Source organism: Danio aesculapii, chromosome 7, assembly GCF_903798145.1.
Source record: "Danio aesculapii chromosome 7, fDanAes4.1, whole genome shotgun sequence".
NCBI lineage: Eukaryota > Metazoa > Chordata > Actinopteri > Cypriniformes > Danionidae > Danio > Danio aesculapii.
The window spans coordinates 12,396,644-12,418,057 of NC_079441.1; the positions used below are offsets into that span (position 1 = coordinate 12,396,644).

The following is a 21,414-nucleotide window of genomic DNA, read 5'->3' on the forward strand; positions in this document are numbered from 1 at the left end:
TGTCTAACAGCTGTTGTGAAAAACATCTCTGCAATAAACCCTTTTTATAAATTATTCATATAGATTATTGGTGATTACATGAGTGTCAGCCTTATTAGGTAAACCTACAACACAATATTTCTGTAAATTTAAGACTTTAAGGCCTAAAACTTTGTTTATGAAACAAGACATTTCAAGACTTTTTAAGACCCTGCATACACCCTGTTAAATGTGTTTTGTTACTTGTAACCCCTCCACGTGGCTTGTACTGTATCTGGTTAACTCTTTATATTCTCATATCGCGTCTAAAGCCACGTTGAAAACACAAGGCGTGCCGCTTTGGTTACGTATTTAAATGCATTTTTTAGCTCGCGATCCTCTGCCGTTTGTCATTGCTATGGCCACCATCAGCTGTTCCCACACACGTGCAGTTTCAAAATACTTCAGCTTTTGCCCATGTGTGGATTAATACTGAATGTGTGTCACTGTTTTTACTTATGGTTAAGAATAGAGCAATATGCTGGTGTTAAACTGCATTGCTTTAATGCACTCCTGCATTAGGCTCACACATATACTCTGCACTCTGACTACTTCAAAATTTTTAATAACCTGCGCTGAATGCAGTCGACCAAATCGCAACAGACTGGGTCATTGGACCAATTCGCGCAGATTAGCATCGCGTTAAGGAGGGGTTTGGGAACAAATGAATCGCTGAACAAATCATATGGGAGTTGTTGGGATAATTAGGTAAAACTAAATGCATATTATAAGACAATGAAAGTGTTTTTGACCTTGCATGCATATCAGCCTGTTGTTGGAGACCCCATTTACACTTTATTTTATAAATGGGCTTAATTCAATGTGTTTGTACTACATTTTATTTAATCTGACAACTTCTCACTATATTTATTACATTTCATTAAGATTTTCAATCCCAGAGCAACTATATATATATATATATATATATATATATATATATATATATATATATATATATATATATATATATATATATATATAAATAGCTGAATGTCATGCATGCATTTATAATAATGGAAACAGTCATGATGAATTACATCTTCGCTCTTTAATAATTATCAAAAAACGTAAATAACACACACGCAGCATTTTAGTAATGCAGAAGAAAAAAAAAATGTTCTTGAACAGTGTTGACCTGAATAACTGAGCAACCTCTCAGTTCGGATTGGATGGTCGATGATAATACAGAGAGAAAGGCAAACAAGACTTCAGGGTTCAAGGGGTTTCTTCCTGCTCACATCCTCCGTGCTTTGCGCGGGCGACAGCCATTGTGTGGCACTGGGGTGTTGTCGGTGATGGAAACAACCTCCAGTCCTCCCATGGTTAACCCTTTAATGGCAGACTACAATCGAGGGAGCAAAATCAATTTAGGTCAAGTCAGCAACAAGATACAGTGTACAGAATCACATCCCCAGAGGATGTGCTTTACACATTTATGAAGGTTGCAGATTTACTCAGAAATAACGTCTGTGGCCCTGGACCACAAAACCAGTACTATTTTGGACGGGTATTTTGGTCACCCTTTACAATAAGGTTTCATTAGTTAATGTATTTACTAACATGAACTAATTATAAACAATATTTGTACAGCATTTATTAATCATATCTCAACATTTTATAATGTATTATTACTAATTCATGCATGTTAACATTAGATAATGCACTGACAGTTAACATGAACTAACAATAAACGACTGTATTTTCATTAATTAACGTTAACTAACATGGACAAACACTGTAATAAATTCTTTGTTCATTGTTTGTTCATGTTAGTAAATTAAACATCGTGCTCTCACAGCAATACATAACTTGATTTAGTGGCTAATTCGTATGAATTCGTACGATCTCATTCGTATAATTTAGTACGATTTGCTTATCCCCCAATGACAGTTGGGTTTAGTGGCGGGGTGTACTTGTACAGCATTTATTAATCATATTTATTTAAAGTTTCATAATGCATTATTGCTAATTCATGTTTGTTAACAGTAGTTAATGCACAGAGTTAACATGAACTAACAATGAACAACTGAATGTTCATTATTTAACGTTAACTAACGTGGACAAACACTGTGATAAATGTGTTGTTCACTGTTTGTTCATGTAAGTAAATGCATTAACTAACATTAACAACACAATCTCACGACAAATTCGGAACTTTTTGATTTAGTAGCTAATTCGTATTAATTCGTACAATCTCATTCGTATAATTTAGTACGATTTGCTTATCTTCCAATGATGGTTGGGTTTAGTGGCGGGGTTGACTTGTACAGCCTTTATTAATCATATTTCAACATTTATTAATGCATAATTGCCAAATCATGTTTGTTAACATTAGGTAATGCACAGAGTTAACATGAACTAAGAATAAACGACTGTATTTTTATTAATTAATGTTAACTAACGTGGACAAACACTGTAATAAATGTATTGTTCACTGTTTGTTCATGTAAGTAAATGCATTAACTAACATTAACAACACAATCTCACGGCAAATTCGTAACTTTTTGATTTAGTGGCTAATTCATATGAATTGGTTACAATTTTGTATGATTTGCTTATCCCAACAACATTTTAAGGACTAAACAATATATATACAGGTCTTTAAGTTAACAGATTGCCATTGGTTATGGTGTCAGAAAAAAACAAACAATCAATAGCACGTCGAAGAGTAAGGAAAATATCATTATTATTACTCAGTTGCTATCATTAGTGTTTACTTAAAATACAGCTCTTTATTGTGAGTTCATGATCACATTAGGGCTATTAAGTAAGAAAAGCTGACTTATTATTAGGAAATAATGCTCACTTCAGATGATTCATGTCATGCCCGCATTACCACATCAGGCGTAAATTATCAAAACTGACTTTTCGTGTTCTCACCATATGTGCTTGGTTTTATACTAAATCAATAAAGTGTTTACAAAGTTTAGTCTTTTAGAATTTATCTACGGTATACAATTTGGTCTTTTAATGCGTTGAGCCACGTTAAACATTATTATTATGGTGTTTTTTTACAAGATGAAAATGCTAATTACTTTTAAATACTTCGAATGTAGTCAACTATAGCTAAATGCAAGGTAATTTACGAAATTCAGGCACAGCAATGTATGACAACGTTTCAGATGACTGTTATATTGCCTACTAGAGCTAATCTGTCAGACTCTGGAGTGCATTAATGTTCTAAATAAAAGTATAAATAATAATTATCTTAAATAAATAAATTTAAAAATAAAATAATATTACTAAATTAACTTTTGATTTTGCAAAGCCACATAAAACAAAAGCACAAATGCAATATATATGCAAAGTTCACCAGCTAGAATCAGCTGAGATGATATGATGGCCAACAGCAAATAAATGTCATTGAAGTGGCTATGCCTTTATTATTATGCAGAATTTTAAAGCTTAAAATAAATAAAATAGATGAGTTACAAAAACAATTCACTACCTTATAGCTGTCATTAGGGGTAATATTAGTTATACACAGCAATTTTTTTTTTTTACTCTTACCACCCTTTTATTTCTGCTGTAAATGTGGGCAATTTAACATTAAAAATCTATGGAATTGACTGCCTTTTGGAGCCAGCCTCTAGTGGCCAGTTGATGAATTGCCGTTTTAGTCACTTCTGAACTAAACAAATGTAAAAATGTAAGGAAGAGGTTTCAAAATGAAAACATTCCAAAACCACATTCAACATGCGTTTCACATGGGTTCCACATAATTTAGGTGTGATATTCACGCATGAGACTCGTGTGGTTCTTCTGTAAGGGTGTTAATTAACCCTTGTGTACTGCTCAAATTGACTACTCTTTCGTTATGCTGGTGGCTGCTTTTGCCCCATTGACTTCCATTATAATGATATACAGTGTTCCCTCGTCATAATGCGGTTCATCTTTCGCTTTTTTTGGGGCAATTTGACATGTTTTTTGCAGCACATTGTGTTCTGCGTCCTAATTAGCCAATTGTCTTCTGCGCCCTGATTGGCTGTAGACCACTGTCAATCAATCTCATCCATGCTGTGTCTCCTGTAGAGTACAGAATGTGTTCAGCTTGTCAAATTTACATAAATCTTTAATCGCTAGGGGTTTAAATATTCTTTATTAATAATAATAATAATAATTTAGAAATTATTATGTTACTTTATAATAATTGTAAAAAATAAAGTGGATTACTTTGCGTTTTCATTATGCGGGTTATTTTTATAACGTAACTCATGTGAGAGACCACTGTATTTTGATTGCAAAGCCATGACACCATATAATCATGCATTCTTGATTGTTGGTGGTTTTCCATGTTGGGAAGAGATAAAATCTGTCATTTTGACTTTTGATACCACAGGTGAACTCCAATTCAGCTGCTGAAACTGATCAAATCAAGATTGATCAGTGGAAACAGAATGTACCTGAGCTCAATTTAAAGGCTGTGTCATTATGGGGTATTATGTGTAGAATTTTGAGGAAATAAAGGAATTTAATCCATTTTGGAATAAGGCTTTAACATAAAAAAGTGGAAAAAGTGAAGCGCTATGTATAACTTCTGGATGCATTGTATGTGCATTTCTCAGAACTGAATTTGCTTCAAGAAGAGTAATGTGCTTCATACACCATCGTCATGCATCTTTTCAGTTGCATGGGTATACAATCTCTGCAAATCTAGAAATAAATATCCATTTTTCAAACTCCTAAATTCCTAAAATCAACATAGGAGCTGTAGTGAAATCAGCGATGTTTCAATCCAACTACCCAAATCTATTTTGCTACAAGCACAATATTTACCTTGGCTTGCTTATTTAGTAATTCGATTCAAATAAGTCAGCGCTGCAGTTGTGAGGTTTGCATTGATTTATTTATGCCCAACCGCCATTTGCTTAAATGCAACTTAGTCTGGAGGCTTCTGACTGTGAATAAACCGAGGGTAGGTAAAAGAGTAATGCATGTCTTAAAAGCCCCCTGTTGCCTGCAACTCTGGAGGGGCTCATTAGATTCTCACCCAGCCCTAATGTCCTCCCACCCGACTCGAGTAAGAGCATGCAGACGACTGCTGAGCTCGCTGAACCCATCGCTCACTTTCACAGTATTGATTGTATAGTCAGCATGCATAACTGTTGCTTTTCCATCTGGGAGCGTACAGAGAATGATAAATACTCATTGCTACTAGGGCTGCACGAAAAAATCTGACATATTTTGTTTTTCAGTGATATATACACTCACCGGCCACTTTATTAGGGACTGCTTAAAGAGCCCATATTATGGGTTTTTGAAAATGCCCTTCCATGCAGTGTGTAACACAGCTCTAAGTGAAGTGAATTATCCAGCTAAGGCTTAAATCTGTAAGTGTACAGTGTTTAAAATTATTGATTCATCTATAAAAGAGTCGACTCATAGTGCTTCAAACGAGTCGTCTTGATAACGAGTCATTAGGTGTTTCGCGATGACGCAGCTACGAAACACAAGTAGTTGGGCGCGCAAACCCGGGAGATTTGAAACCTGCGGCCCCGCCCACTAACAGAAAAAAAGTCTCACACACAGAGACACACACAGACAGACACCGGTCAATGAAGTCACGCTGTGCAGATGGATATTATGGACAGTCAAATCAAAGATGAAACATCAGCAATATATCTCAGCCTTGAGCAGTTCTGAGTGCTTCTGAAAACTATATGCTTTCAAAGAAGACTTCATCAGTTTGTTAAAGGAAGGATCAGTATAGACTGTCAGAACATGGATCAGTGCATCATGAATCAGTTTCTACCCCCATTTCACAAGTGTAAGTAAGTGCGATTAAAATTGTTGCCTCGTTTACTCTAGCTTGCAAATTATGTATTTAGTTGTGTTTTGTTACTTGTAACTGCGTGTACTGTATCAGGTTAACTCTTTATATTCTCATATCGCGTGTAAAGCCACGTTGAAAACGCGACGCGTGCCGCTTTGATTACGGATCGTCAGCTGTTTACACACATGCAACGGACAAGTTTCAAAATATTTCAGCTCAATGTTATTGTCTCCTCGTGTGTGTAACGCACGGCTATTCGCGGATATAACTGAGCGCCGCTCCTCTATAGACGCGCCGGCCCTGTGTGTGTGTGTGTGTGTGTCTGTGTCTCCTCGTGTGTGTAACGCACGGCTATTCGCGGATATAACTGAGCGCCGCTCCTCTATGGACGCGCCGGCCCTGTGTGTGTGTGTGTGTGTGTCTGTCTGTGTCTCCGTCTCCTCGTGTGTGTAACGCACGGCTATTCGCGGATATAACTGAGCGCCGCTCCTCTATGGACGCGCCGGCCCTGTGTGTGTGTGTGTCTGTGTCTTCTCGTGTGTGTAACGCACGGCTATTCGCGGATATAACTGAGCGCCGCTCCTCTATGGACGCGCCGGCCCTGTGTGTGTGCGTGTGTGTGTGTGTGTCTGTGTCGTCTCGTGTGTGTAACGCACGGCTACTCGCGGATATAACTGAGCGCCGCGCCCTCTCTATTCAGCCGGTCCTCTATGGACGCGCAGGCCCTGTGTCTGTGTGTCTGTGTGTCTGTGTGTCTGTGTCTGTGTGTGTGTGTGTGTGTGTGTGTGTGTGTGTGTGTGTGTGTGTGTGTGTGTGTGAAAAGAGCAAGAAGACTGTGACTAGGAGGCTAGGAGATCTCGCCAGTTCTTGGACTTTTTGCTCAATAAAATAGTTAGTCGTCAGTATTTTCTAGTCCATCGTCTGTGTTTACATTCACCCACTGGCAGCCAAAATCCACTATGAAGCGCGTGTGCACTGTGACTACTTTTATATTGTAGATTAGCAGCTGGGCATTTCACTCTGCCTCGTGCTGAAGCCTTGTCCATGTCGACCAATCGCAGCAGGCTGTCATCGGTCCAATCAGCGCAGATTAGCTTCGCGCTGAGGAGGGGTTTGAGAACAAATGAATCGCTGAACGATTCAAATGGGAGTCGCTGGGATAATTAGGTAAAAATAAATGCATATTATAAGACCATCAAAGTGTTTTTTGACCTTGCATGCATATTAGACTGTTGTTGGAGACCCTTACAACCTAAATATGACCCTATTTCATGTATAATATGGGCTCTTTAACGCAACCAACTGCTTAACGCAAATTTCTAATCAGCTAATCACATGGCAGCAACAGAATGCATTGGATCAATCCTGCCTTATATCAATGGTTCAGGCTGGTGGTGGAGGATATTTTCTTGGCACACTTTGGGCCCATTAGTGCCAATTGAGCATTGTGTCAACGCCACAGCCTACCCGAGTATTGTTGCTGACCATATCCATGCCTTTATGACCACACCCATCTTCTGATGGCTTCAGGATAACACACCATGTCATAAAGCACAAATCAACTCGGACTGGTTTCTTGAACATGATAATCAGTTCACCGTATTCAAATGGCCTCCACAGTCACCAGAGCTCAATCCAATAGAGCACCTTTGGCATAAGGTGGAACGGGAGATTCACATCATGGATGTGCAGCCGACAAATCTGCAGCAACAGCATGATGCTATCATGTCAATATGGACCAGAATCTGAGGAATATTTCCAGTACCTTGTTGAATCTATTTCACGAAGGATTAAGGCAGTTCTGAAGGCAAAAGGGGGTCCAACCACGTACTAGTAAGGTGTACCTAATAAAGTGGGTAGTGAATGTATATTGCAATATGAATATAATTTCACCAGATGAATTGAACAGCTCTTTCTGGAATGATTTCATTCATTTAGATTGAGACTGGGATGATCAAGCCTTTTCCTATAAGTTTCTACAAGCATTTAGAAATACAGAGCACTTCATAGTTTTCTGGAGACTCTAACAGTATTCAGGTACAGAAATTAAACAGTCCAACGTTAAATAACATGGTCATCATTGTATAAATGACTTACTATTTAATAATGCCTTTATCTTTTAATCTTTAATGAATAATCTAATCCTGCAAAGTGAGTATTGTGGATCCACACATTGCACAATATATCGTTTGAGCATCAATATCGCAGTGTTACTATTCAAATGAAAGGATCAAGGTAAAATAAGAGATATTTTTTAAAGACAATGCCTGCAAAAAGTCACTAGTGTGATAGTTATCGGTCTTTATGTGTTATGAGTGATCCTGTTATTTATTTAACTCTGTACAAAACGCTGACTGAAATCTAATTTTACAATGGCATTCATCATGCATTTACACTTGGTTCTCTTTTTTATTAATTCTGTACAAAACAGTGCTGGTTCCCTTTTAGGCAATTTGTAAACGGGTAGATAAAACGGAAAGCTATGGGATAACTGTATTGAAATGTGTTTATTTATACCTTAATTATTTTTCTCTTATTATTAGTAGACAGTGTTTTATTTTATAGTTAGTTTTTTATGTTAAATAAATGTTGGGGTGAGAAAATACATTCTGAAATATTATATCATTTAATATTCTGTACTGTTCACTTGGTTTATTAAGTCCATTTTTTGGTGCGTTCCAGAAATTGAATGACAAAGTTCATACTTATTTAATCAAAACAGTCCTAAAAGAGCTATTGCTCTAGAATTTATTTAAATCAAACCTGCCTAGTCTGAACACGACCTTACTGACTTTTTTTGTGATATTTTTCCAGATTCAACCTGTAATTGGTAGATCCTATTGGTTTATTCAGAGTTTGAACTTGCTCTTTGTTTGTATTGTTTTCATTTGTAAACGTTTAGCCCTGATGAAAACCTGTGGGCTGAAATGCATTGGCACAATAAAGGACTGATTTTCAATAGCGCCGTTTTTATTTGCTGATTTCTGCACTCCACATGTGTTGATGGTTTTATGCCTAATAAGTACTTTTGCTTTTTATACACACCTTCTTTATTTTGTGAAATTGCACCAGAATAATAATCACAAGGCGTGATGTAAGTCATATAAGTAAAAAAGCCCTGCCTACATCTCAATGCCTATTTATCCATCCATGTAGTCTTATGCACATTTTAAGATGTCACATTTAAAAGTGCTGTTATATGACTTGATCATTAAATGATAAAATGTGGATTTTAAGAAATGCACGCTCTCCACTGAGTTTTCTTTTTACAGAAAAACGTTGAAACACATCTACTAGACACCTTTTTTTGGTTTTCTTGAAACCAATTCCTCTTGATAGTAATATCATTGTGCCTGCGGCAGCCAAAATGAGAGAATAGTTCCTATCGAATAGTTAGAAAATAGGTTTTCATTTCATGTTCCATCAGTTTTAGTACACGATGTAACTACAAAAAAAGTAAAGCTTTAAATAGGAAAATGATCAAAACTCTCTTTTTGAATTTTTTTGCGAGATGCTAATGGTCTAATCCGATTCAATCATTTATGCTAAGCTAAGCTAAAAGTGCTTCTGCCAGACCTGAAGATCAGTTGAAAGGATGGTAAAACTCAACTGTTTAACTCTCGGTGACTTGTTAAAATTAACATTTTCCCCTCAAAAATTAAGTGTTCCTTTAATAGTTTTTAATTTATTTTATTTTGTCTGACAAGAAAAATAGTAATGCCGAGTTCAGACTGCATCATTTTAGCCCTGATTTTGACTCACCGACAAGGTTTTGAGAAATTGTTGACAAATGCCCGAAATCACAGGCAAATCGGAGCTGGTTCACGTGAGTAACAATCACAGTAGTGTGAACCATCAAAGACATGATCTGAGAGATTTGCTGATGAATCGCCTATACCCATCAGATATTTGCCATGCTAAATATCTGGACCTGTCGGCGATTCAAAATCATGCAGTGTGAAATGTGTTCTGAATGAAAATAACATCAGCGATTACCTACAGCCAATGAGAGAGCAGCATCCTCTAGTATGGGTCTCTGCAGGCCAGCGGGAGGTTGGAGGAGAAGTTAAAAAGGCTTCTTTTTGGTCTATTTGGACCCAAGAAATGGAGGAAAAACTTTGGCAGGAGCACCCTGTGTCTGTTTCACGCGTGATCTGAGCAATACCACCACCAGGTCGAAAAAAGTGAACTTGCTAACTTTCAATATGTAGCTAATAACAAAAGATATACTACGTGATATACTACGTGACATTGTGTTGTTTCCATGTCACTTCTCGCATGTTTGGTTGTGAAACATAGGTTTGTAGCACAAATAGTACAGAAGGAAAGAATAGTAGTAATAAGATTGTCCCCTTTTACTACACTGAAAAAATGCACACAATCGATCTGTGTTGGGACACCATGAAGGAATTTAATTTAGCTTATTCGTTTTTACAAATTCAAGTGAATTGAACTAAAACCAGTTAAGTTGCTCCTAAATTTTCTTGCTACAACTTTAAAGTAGTTTGAACAAACAGCAAATGTTATTTTATAAGTGTACAACTCTAAACCAGTCCATTTGAACCAAGCATTTTCTTTGTGACCCCTGAAATTGTTTTTGCTCATTTGCAAATCTGCGCACCTCACACTGTGAACAGCACCTCTGAATGCACATTTGCACCCTGTGCCGCAGTGTTTAACAGCACTTCCACTGTACTAAACTTCTTTTTTCTTCTTGTTTATTAATATTAGCTCTGTATTGCAAGTCATCAGGAGGGTTAGGATGTGAACTAACAAACAACAGATGAATCAACAATAAAATAAACTTGGTTTAACACTGTTTTGTTGAGAAGAGGTGTGCCATTACAACTTTCACCTTGCATATATTAAACAGGTTGAAAATCTTATATACTGTACACATACATAATAAGCCAATAAGGGTTCTCTCTTTCTTGGTAAAGTCTAGATCGGATATGCGGCCGGCCGGAAGTGCAATATCCACATTAATAAAGCAGCATGTTTTTTATGACACTGTTTAACAATAATACTGTGAGGGTTGGGTTTTGGTGGGAGTAGGTGTTAAAAATACAATTTATTGGGTAATTTAATAGATAAAATAACTAATACTCGGTACAACTAACTGTTTTTACATTACTGTGACGATTGGGTTTAGGGTTGGGGTAGGGGTAGACGTAAAATACAATAAATGAGAAATTTAATAAATAATAGAAATTATTATTGTTAACTTCCGGCCACAAATGTATCCGATCTAGCAACAACCGTCTTTCTTGAAAAATATTAATCAGAATCAAAACGCATTCAATTTATTAAAAGTTACAGTAACAATTTATATGACAAATAAATGCTGTTATTTTAAACTATGTAAAACTAAAATATGATGAACAACTGTTTTTAAGATTGATAATGAAGCAAGTAATCATTTAAAAATGTTTTCTGTGTAAGAGGGATCATGTGACACGAAGGACTGAAAATACAGCATTATGTGACAAGATTAATTACATTTATCAACATATTCATTCATTTCCTTTTCGGCTTAGTCCCTTTATTAATCTGGGGTCGCCACAGCAGAATGAACCGCCAACTTATCCAGCATATGTTTTACGCAGCGGATGCCCTTCCAGCTGCAAAACATCTCTGGGAAACATCTATACATACTTATACACTGCGAACAATTTAGCCTACCCAATTCACCTGTACCATGTCTTTGGACTGTGGGGGAAAACGGAGCACTCGGAGGAAACCCACGCGAACGCAGGGAGAACATGCAAACTCCACACAGAAACGCCAACTGACCCAGCCGAGGCTCGAACCAGCGACCTTCTTGCTGTGAGGCGACAGCAATACCTACTGCACCACCGCGTCACCCTCAATATATTTAATTTATAATTAATTATTTGGTCCCGTTATATTAAGGGGCCTTAACTAATATGTACTTGCACTGAAAATAATCCTTTGTTCCAATCTACGGATTGTGTAAACACATGTTTTTACATTGTACTTAAGCTTTATTAAATACCTGCATGTAATTATGTCTGTAATTAATTTCTGCAATTACATCCTTAATTACACTGTTGAATAGGGATGTAACGATTCACCTGACTTACAATTCGATACGATTAATGATACTAATCTCACGATTAACAATTTAGTCACAATTTTCTAACAAAATTATTTTGATCAATTTTAAGGTGAAGAGCCCTTTAATTTTTTTTCTTAAATGCTGCACATTTTTGCAAAATTTATTTCCCGCCATAACTAAATTGCTATTTTAAAAACAAATTCCAAAACCAAATAATCTAACTTAAAAAGAAGACTCATTAATATAAACAAACTAAAACTGTGACTGTGCTGGGATTTTACATTTTTTAAAAAGAGATATCAGCATATCTCTGTTTTCTGGCATAAGGCTGAGGTCTTTGCACATTTACAATGTCCCCTGCTGATGAAAAACTCTTTCACTGGGGACTGAGATGGCTGGTGTGGAGAGGTAAGCCTTTCCTAAACCAGAGAGCAGTGTGTACAGAGGTGGTCATAAAAAAAATGATTATAAGATTACTAAACGTATAGTAGGATTTAGACAGGAGTTGAACATGATTATGAAGGTGAATAATTAATATTACTCGTATAATTAATTAGTATCAGTGTGATACACTTAAGAAGAGATAATCTTGAACATTTAAAAATTTTCAATCTGGTCCATGTGGTTTGGCTTATTAATAGTTTTTTTTTTGCATATAGATATCTGTGAGAGTAGTTTTTCACCGTGCTGACGGTTTATGTGCATCATATTCGTTGTTCTGTTAGTGTTTACTATTAAATTTAACAGTAAAATTTATTTTTTTACTTGTTCAAACTACTTAATTAAAATGAGCTGAAACAACACAATTCTTGGCATTTCATTGGGACAATACATTTTTTTTTAATGTTTAATCCACACAAATTTGTTAAAAGTGTTAACTAATCAATTTGTGTTGGGACAGTATATGTGTTGTTTTACAGTGTAAACATCTTTTTTTACAGTACTTGCAGAGTTTGGCTGCGTCCGAAACCGCCTACTACTCAGTAGGCACTGCATTTGAATTTAAACGTATTACTCGGCTGTTAGAAAAGTGCGTTCTTTACAGTATGAATGTGAGAAATATGAATAGAATTCGGACGTACTACATCCGCCATTTGTCATGGTCACGTGACCTACCTACGTCAGTTGCGTTGCTTCACTCATGAATTCTCTCACGGGGCATCATGGGATAGCACAACGTGCATGGGAATGCGCACTTCAGAATCTCGTCGGTAGTAGTAAGTCATTCGGGTACTTCTCGCATACTGATTTTCGACTCTATGAATTCGGACATACTCCTCGGCTCGATTTTAGCGTACTGTATAGTATGGAAGTATGCGGTTTCAGACGGTTGTTGCTAGATCGGATACGTTTGCGGCCGGAAGTTAACAAAAATTATTTCTATTAATTATTAAATTTCCTATTTATTGTATTTTATTAACGTCTACCCCCACCCCATCCATCACAGTAAAGTAAAAATAGTAGTTGTACCGAGTATTATTTATGTTATCTATTAAAGTGCCCAATAAATTGTATTTTTAACACCTACTCCCACCCCAACCCTAAACCCAACCGTCACAGTACTGTAAAAATTGAAATTATTGTTATACAGTGTCATAAAAAAAAGCTGCTTCATTAATGTGCATATCGCACTTCCGGCCGGCCGCATATCCGATCTAGACGTTACCGTTTTGGACGCAGCCTTTGTGTTTTGACTGGCGCACTTCAATGACTTCATTTTAGTCTGTCACTCCACCTCTGGTTTGCAGGTAAAGTGAGTTTGCACCTGTAAACACAGCACCCCCTCTGTTCAAAACATCGTGATTCATTCAACACTTCTACTGATTTGAATCGTCACATATTTCAATCGATTTTCAACCGACCGTTACATCCCTACTGTTGACCATCCCTTACACCTTAACCCACCGTTAAACCTATCCAGACCACCAAACCTGTCCATAACCCTTCCCATATCCCACCTCAAGAGCACCAGAAGTCCTCTGCAATGCATTATGAACACAGTAGATTGTATTTACTTTTTTTGATGCAATAACATAGTAGTTAAAGCCTCATATAGTTGGATCAAATATTTTAAAATGTAATAATAATTAAAAGTATTAATGTTTACTTAAATGTATGTTTGCTGTATAACTGCATGATTAACTACATAACTGCATATTAATAATAGTCTTCTATAATTAAAACAAAATCCTACCAACTGTACATTATTATTTGACTTTTATGAATTTTGTTTCTTCTTGTATTCATTGGTATCCTAGTGTTTATCTTTTTTTAATGCTTATTCTTTATTTATTGATTTTAATAATAATAAACAAAATAATCATCCAGACACCAAACTATCGAAAGTAAGAGTAAAATGTAAATAACTAAGTAAGAAGTCTTATACATGGACATTTTTGTTGTACAATATATTGCACCAAAATTTATTGCAATAAACAATATTATTGTCATTCTAAGACCATTTTATGCCACTCATTATATAATGCCAGAGGGACAATATAATATCATCACAGTGCATGTACACTCTTCCAAAGAACACATCATATTTTACTCTTATGAATATTTAATTTACAGTCATTTTAACAATTTAATAACTAGGCATTGGAATCAGAATGTGAAAATGCATATCCTAAATACATAAATAATAATAAATGTTAACAAAATAGTGCAAAGTAAAAGCAACAGAGGCTGCAATATCTGTTACCAGATCTATTTTCAGTTGTTAGACACCCACATGAAAATATACTGTAGTAATTTACAGTAAATAGAAAAACTATAGAGTATTTAACCATACTGACACTGACACCTCCGATAGTGATAGAGATGTTGCACAATCAGCTAAAATGTAGCTAGAATTGGTTTTTATGTAAGCTAGAGTAAATAAGTGAGTAAAAAGTCCCATACATAACCTAAAATATCACAAGATGATATTAAAGGTGGGCTCTTTAGACCTATGGGTACAGTAACATATAAATAAAACTCATAGCAATGCTTTAAAAAACAATCAGAAGTCACAAAGCAATGCCCTGGCAACATGCATCTATTTTAATTTACTTACAATCATTGTCATTTTCTTTTTGTATTTATTAGTTATGCATTTTGATTTATTTTATTCATTTCTCCATGGCCTTAACAGCTGCAACTCCCCCTAGCAATTTTTTTCCTTCTCTCTATTGTGCGCATAATTATGTGGTGAATAACAAAACAGAATATTTTAATTATTATTTGCATTTTTTCACGTCTTTGACATTTTTATAATAATATTTGCTTATCTGAAAACATACAGCAACAGTTTATGCCTTATATAAGAAGCAAACAGCAATATCAATAGCTGTACGGCCTAAAGATGCCCAATTTGCATTTAAAGATGCACAGGTTTTAAGAGAGTTACCATAATAAATCTTTAATGCGATCATTTAAATGTGAATAAATGTCAGCTGTCACAATAAGTAATTGGTTTAACAGTTTTATAATGCCCTAGCAATTCTAGTAAACTCAATTTATTTTAAGGAACTAATACAGATCCGTTTTTATTGTGTTGTATTTTATTGTATTGTATTGTATTGCATATCTTTAAAGCTGTTAGTTAAGAAAACTACTTACCAAGCGACCCGGTCCGAGTCCTTTCACCAGCACGCGGACGTAAGTGACCCCCTTCGCCCTCGCTTTCTGCTCAAGACAAACATACATACATTTAGGACATTTAGCTTAATAAAAACTAATGAATCACTGAGGAAAAACAAAATTGCAGGAGCCTAGAATCGGAGGTCTGTCCGAAGCGACTAATTTAGATCATAACGCTTGTGTCCATACAGCAAATGAATGGTTATCAGTGGGAAGTCATATACTGATTACACTGCCTGCTGCGACTCAGGACTGTCATTAAACTCTTCATGGCACACGCTGATGAAATTACAAACAAATTGCATGGAAGTAACTCAAGAGAAGTACAAACATGAAACGTAAGATTTGAAAGGCTATTTCCAATCGTGCAATTTCTCTTGGCCGGTTTAATTATCAGTATGAACGTCAATGAAATGGTTGATAAAGATGCTGTTGATAAGCAAGAACAAACTATACAAACAAACAAAAACCTGAGGATGCATTTGAGCTTTTCAGAATTTACAAAGGGAAAAATTATTTAGTAAAGTCTTCAAATCTTCTAATTGTTTTGACTGGCCTTGTGTCTAATATTACAACATGTCTACTTTAAATCTGACCAAATTTTGCAGGTTGGCTTTAACTTAGAAAAGAAGCAAATCCAGTTTTACACAAACAAAACGAAGGCTACTTTTACAATTAAGAAGGGTGTGGTGCATGGCTACAAAGAAATGTGCTGCCATCAAGTGGACAATATACAAATGACAGATCAGAGACTGTGACAAAAGGATTCACAGATTTAATTATAAAAATATTAATGAACTCTTTTGAAAAACAAAATTGAATGTCTGATATATGTCTGCTAGACAGTTTAAATCTAATAATATATGGTTTATACATTTCAAGAAAGAAAATCTAAATTAGAACCTAATACAATGGGCAGACAACAGCATAGATGTGGTTATTTTATATTGGACATTCAAAAAGTGGTCTTTCTCCTACATGCATAGGCATGTCATGATATCCATTTATTTGTTGTGCGATATATTGCACCAAAATATATTGAGATAAACGATATTATTGGCATTTTAAGAGCATTCTATGCCAGTCATTATATAATGCCAGAATGACAATGTAATATCATAACGATGCAAGCACACTTGTCCAAAGAACACATCATATTTTATCCTTAAGAATATTTCATTTAATTATAGCTATTTTAACAAATTAATAACAAGGCATTGGAATCAGAATGTAAAAACGCATATCCTAAATAAATAATAATAAATGTTAACAAAAAAGTGCAAAGTAAAAAGTAACAGGGGCTGCGATATCTGCTACCAGATCTATTTTCAGTTGTCAGACACCCACATGATGGCTATATACTATTAGCAATTTATAGTAAATACTTTAGTCTTTTTAACCATACTGACAAGGACACCTTAAATAGAGATACAGATGTTGTGCAATCAGCTTAAGTGTTGTTAGAATAGTTTTTTTATGTTTGGGTAATATTATTGCATCACCAAAAATGACTGAGCTCATGTCCATGTGTTATGCGATACGTCGATATATTAATTATTGTGACAAGCATATATACACACACACACACACACACGGACGCGCACACGCACACGCACACGAACACGCACACGCACACACTACCTGATAAAAGTCGATCCCAGTTATAAGAGCAACAAATAATAACTTGACTTCTAGTTGATCATTTGGAAAAGTGGCAGAAGGTAGATTTTTCTGTTGAACTGCATCCCAATCCTCACAAATACTGCAGAAGACCTATTGGAATCCGCATGGACCCAAGATTCTCACAGAAATCAGTCTGAATAATCATGGTTTGGGGTTACATTCAGTATGCAAGAGATCTGTAGACTGGATGGCAACATCAACAGCCTTTTGATCAACAGACATTTGTGCTGCCCATTACATTACAAACCACAGAAGAGGGCAAATTCTTCAGCAGGATAGCGCTGCTTCTCATACTTCAGCCTCCACACACAACAAAGTTCCTGAAAGCAAAGAAGGTCAAGGTGCTCCAGGATTGGGCAGCCCGGTCACCAGATATGAACATTATTGAGCATGTCTGGAGTAAGATGGAGGAGGAGGCATTGAAGATGAATCCAAAGAGTCTTGATGAACTCTGGGAGTCCTGCAAGAACGCTTTTTTATACCAGATGACTTTATTAATCAGTTATTTGAGTTATTGCAGAGATGTATAAATGCAGTCCTCCAAGCTCATAAGAGTCACACACAATATTAACTATTTTTGTCCACTGCACCCTGACTTTATATTTTATACTGTTCATTATTTCTGTTCAGTGACAAGACTTTTGTCAAAGCAAAGTCAGACTTTACTGTCCTAATTAAATAATTTAAAATCAAGGCATGATCATATTTTATTGTGGCAAAATAAGCGTAATCTAGAGGCCTTTGCCTTTCATATAAGCCACTTTAGATACCAAATGATCAACTAGAAGTCAAGTTATTATTTGTTGTTTCAGGTAGTGTACATACATATATATAATTAATTAAACCCCCTGAATTATTAATCCCGTTAAATTTTTTTTGCCAATTTCTGTTTAATGGTTTTTTTTCCAACACATTTTTAAACATAATAGTTTTAATAACTCATCTCTAATAACTTATTTATTTTATCTTTGCCATGATGACAGTAAATAATATTTGACTAGATATTTTTCAAGACACTTCTATACAGCTTAAAGTGACATTTAAAGGCTTAACTCGGTTAATTAGGTAAACTAGGCAGGTTAGGGTAATTAGGCAAACAAAATATATTGCTTAAAGGGGCTAATAATTTTGACCTTAAAATGGTTTTTAAAAAATTAAAAACTGCTTTTATTCTAGCCGAAATAAAAACAAATAAGACTTTCTCCAGAAGAACAAATATTATCAGACATACTGTGAAAATTTACCTTGCTCTGTTATTTGGGAAATTTTTAAATAAGAAAACAAATGTCAAAAACAAAAGGGGGGAGGGGGCTAATAATTCTGATTACAATTGTATATAGTTAAACGCAAAATTATTAGATCGCCATGATGACAATGCATAACATTTTCCTAGTCATTTTGCAAGATACTAGTATTCAGATTAAAGTGCATGCTCTTCAAGCACCAGACAATGCAAATGAGATTTAGGAAAACAGTAATCAAAATTTGAAGTGGATCACAAAACAACAACTAATAACAAATCAAATATTGATCCATATGCATATTTATCAATCTTACCGCAGCAGCTGAAATCCCAGCAGTCTGTGCTGCAATAGGAGTGGATTTCTTCACATTTTTGAAGCCCTCTGAACCACAGGACGTTCTGACCATGTACTGACCCGCACAATCTGTGACTTGGATATGTGTGCTAGAGCAAGAAATTAAAAACAGTTCAGCGATTCCAGCGTTATAGATGTGACATTTGCAGTAAAGACGTAAATCAGAAATTCACAGCAAGTGTATGTTAACATTGTATTGAAACATTTATTTATATTTTCCAAAGCTATTAAGCACAGAGTTATGGGATTAGAAAAATATCAATCTGTAAACATTTTTTTAATTTTAAATAAGGAAAATAAACATGCGTTATGGCTGTGACCAAAAAAGTTAGCGAGTTTGCAGTATACAACATACTTTGTAGAAATTCTGTGAATTAAACTGCACAACCCAAAATAAATAATGCTAACCAAAAGGATAAGAGTTGTCTCTCTATAGAGCAAAAATGACTGATCTTATTTTATTTTACATTTTTGCATTTATGATGGGAAAATTTGGTTATGCATGTGACAGATGTGAAATTGCCACTTGTGTGACTTTGGTAAATAAAACATAATTGTTTGAAAACATTGACAGAGATGTTTTTGAGTATTTTTTACAGTACCGTAAAACGCAAACCTACACAAAAATATAAAACTTTAGAAAGGGTTTCACTATTTTGGTCATGGCAAGGTTGACATTTGCATGGAATTGTTCAGTTCAGGTAAAAGAGATCAGGTAAAAATTATGAAAGCTGTTCAGTTTTACAAGATTGTAGACCTTTTAATTGAGATATTTGCAGGAACAATATTTGCTAATAGCCTCTTGTTGTTCCCAAAATAGAACAAAGAATAAAGCTTTAAAAAAAAGAAAGCATATTAAAAAGAAACTTTACATTTAATGATGTTAGACAATTGGCTAAGTGCATCTGATTGTTTATACTTTAAATTTAAAAATTGTAGTGTTTGAAAATCTAATATTAATTCAAGAGTATTGTCCAGCAGATGTCTCTATAGCATGGGGTGTTTCGAACTGAATTCAAAACAGTTAATCATTTTGTGAAACTATTGGATCAGCTGTTTCAAAGGTTTAAAAGGCCTTATTAAACAAGCATAATAAAAGCACACAGGACCTAAACTATGATGCATATCAGAGCTAATGAAACTTTATTATATATGATTTTTGTAAGGCAACTTACTTGTTATATGTAGCTTTTACATGTGCGATTGGTAACTCTTCAAACTTCTTGCTGTCCCACCTCAGGGGGCTGTCTTCACCCGGAAATGGAGGGAAGAGACTAAAATGGGGAAAAGCAAAAACAATTATCACAATTTTAGCATGAAATCTAACCAATTGATAGATAGATAGATAGATAGATAGATAGATAGATAGATAGATAGATAGATAGATAGATAGATAGATAGATAGATAGATAGAGGAGGTATTTAGATAGATATTAGGATTTCATTAAAATACTGTAAAACTATTTAAAATTACAATTTAAAAGTACTTCTTTTGTATTCTAATGCATTTTCAAAAATTTCAGAAATTGCTCTAACATGCTGATTTTGGTGCTCAATGAATATGTACTATATTATTAATTGTGACAATACCCGGTACAGATACATTATGTCTTTCATGAAAAACCGTCAGTACAGTTACACTACCATATATATCTTGGGAAGTCCATAAAACACATTAACACATAAAAATAAATAACAAGAAGAAAACTAAACTAAACTAAAAACAAATAAAACAAATACAAAAGTGACATTAAAGGCATGCATAATGTCAAATAATAATCAACATAATAGTATGAAAGGACTTATTTTTGAATAAAAAAAAAAAAAAAAAACATGGTGTGTTGACCTGTCTGTCAGTGTTTGTGTGTAAATCATACCTTTTCTGTCTTCTGACTGGTTCTGATGGACTTTGGGTTTCCACTGGTTTGGCATCAGACTCCTGTAATCGGACTGCACTGCACAACAGCGGACGCTGAAGCTCCACATTTCCAACACTGCAGGACACAACAAACGAATTAGATTCATCCTTAATTAAAAAATAAAATAAACAATAAATAAATGAACAAATACGTGCATGGTTGGAATATGACCTGATTTTCAATCAATCTCAAATATAAAAACGTATTATGTTGTGCTTTTTATACAGTTCTAAGGACTTCATTCATGTTATAAAATGTGAAAAAAGTATTAATTAAAATAAGTATGTGTGCACAAAACAAAGATACATCAAGACCATAGTAATAGCATAATACATTCCTAAAGAGAATAGGATATTATCATCATACGATATCCTAAATGTTTATAGTAAATTGGCACCAAATAACAAACAAAACATTGTAATATTATGACAGCATTGACAGTCGGTATATGCATTATGTAAAAAGTGACACCACGTAAACACATTAACAAAGAATCGTTACTGCTATTAAAACCAAATACGCCACTTACATAAGCCGTCCATGCGAATTCAAGCTTTTAAAAAGCTGCTGACATGAACCTCGAACGAAGCTGTATAACGTAGAATACATAATGTGTTTTTAAATGCAGTTCATTCGCGAACATATAAACGCATGACTTTTGGCTGCTTTGCGGACATCGAGGGTCGCGCAGTATGTGTGTAATGAGAATGTCCAAATCGT

At 35.1% G+C, this 21,414-nt stretch overlaps 1 protein-coding gene across 1 annotated transcript; it reads right to left on the reverse strand.

The window, feature by feature from the left end:
- Nucleotides 1-1,047: 1,047 nt before the first annotated feature.
- On the reverse strand, nt 1,048-21,398 carry mrps11 (mitochondrial ribosomal protein S11). Its single transcript, XM_056461056.1, has 6 exons — nt 21,224-21,398; nt 20,653-20,769; nt 19,951-20,049; nt 18,735-18,864; nt 15,474-15,539; nt 1,048-1,360 (listed from the first exon to the last, which is right to left on the reverse strand). The coding sequence occupies exons 1-6, from the start codon at nt 21,301-21,303 to the stop codon at nt 1,253-1,255; spliced, it is 600 nt and encodes a 199-aa protein (XP_056317031.1). The 5' UTR covers nt 21,304-21,398; the 3' UTR covers nt 1,048-1,252.
- Nucleotides 21,399-21,414: the final 16 nt, after the last annotated feature.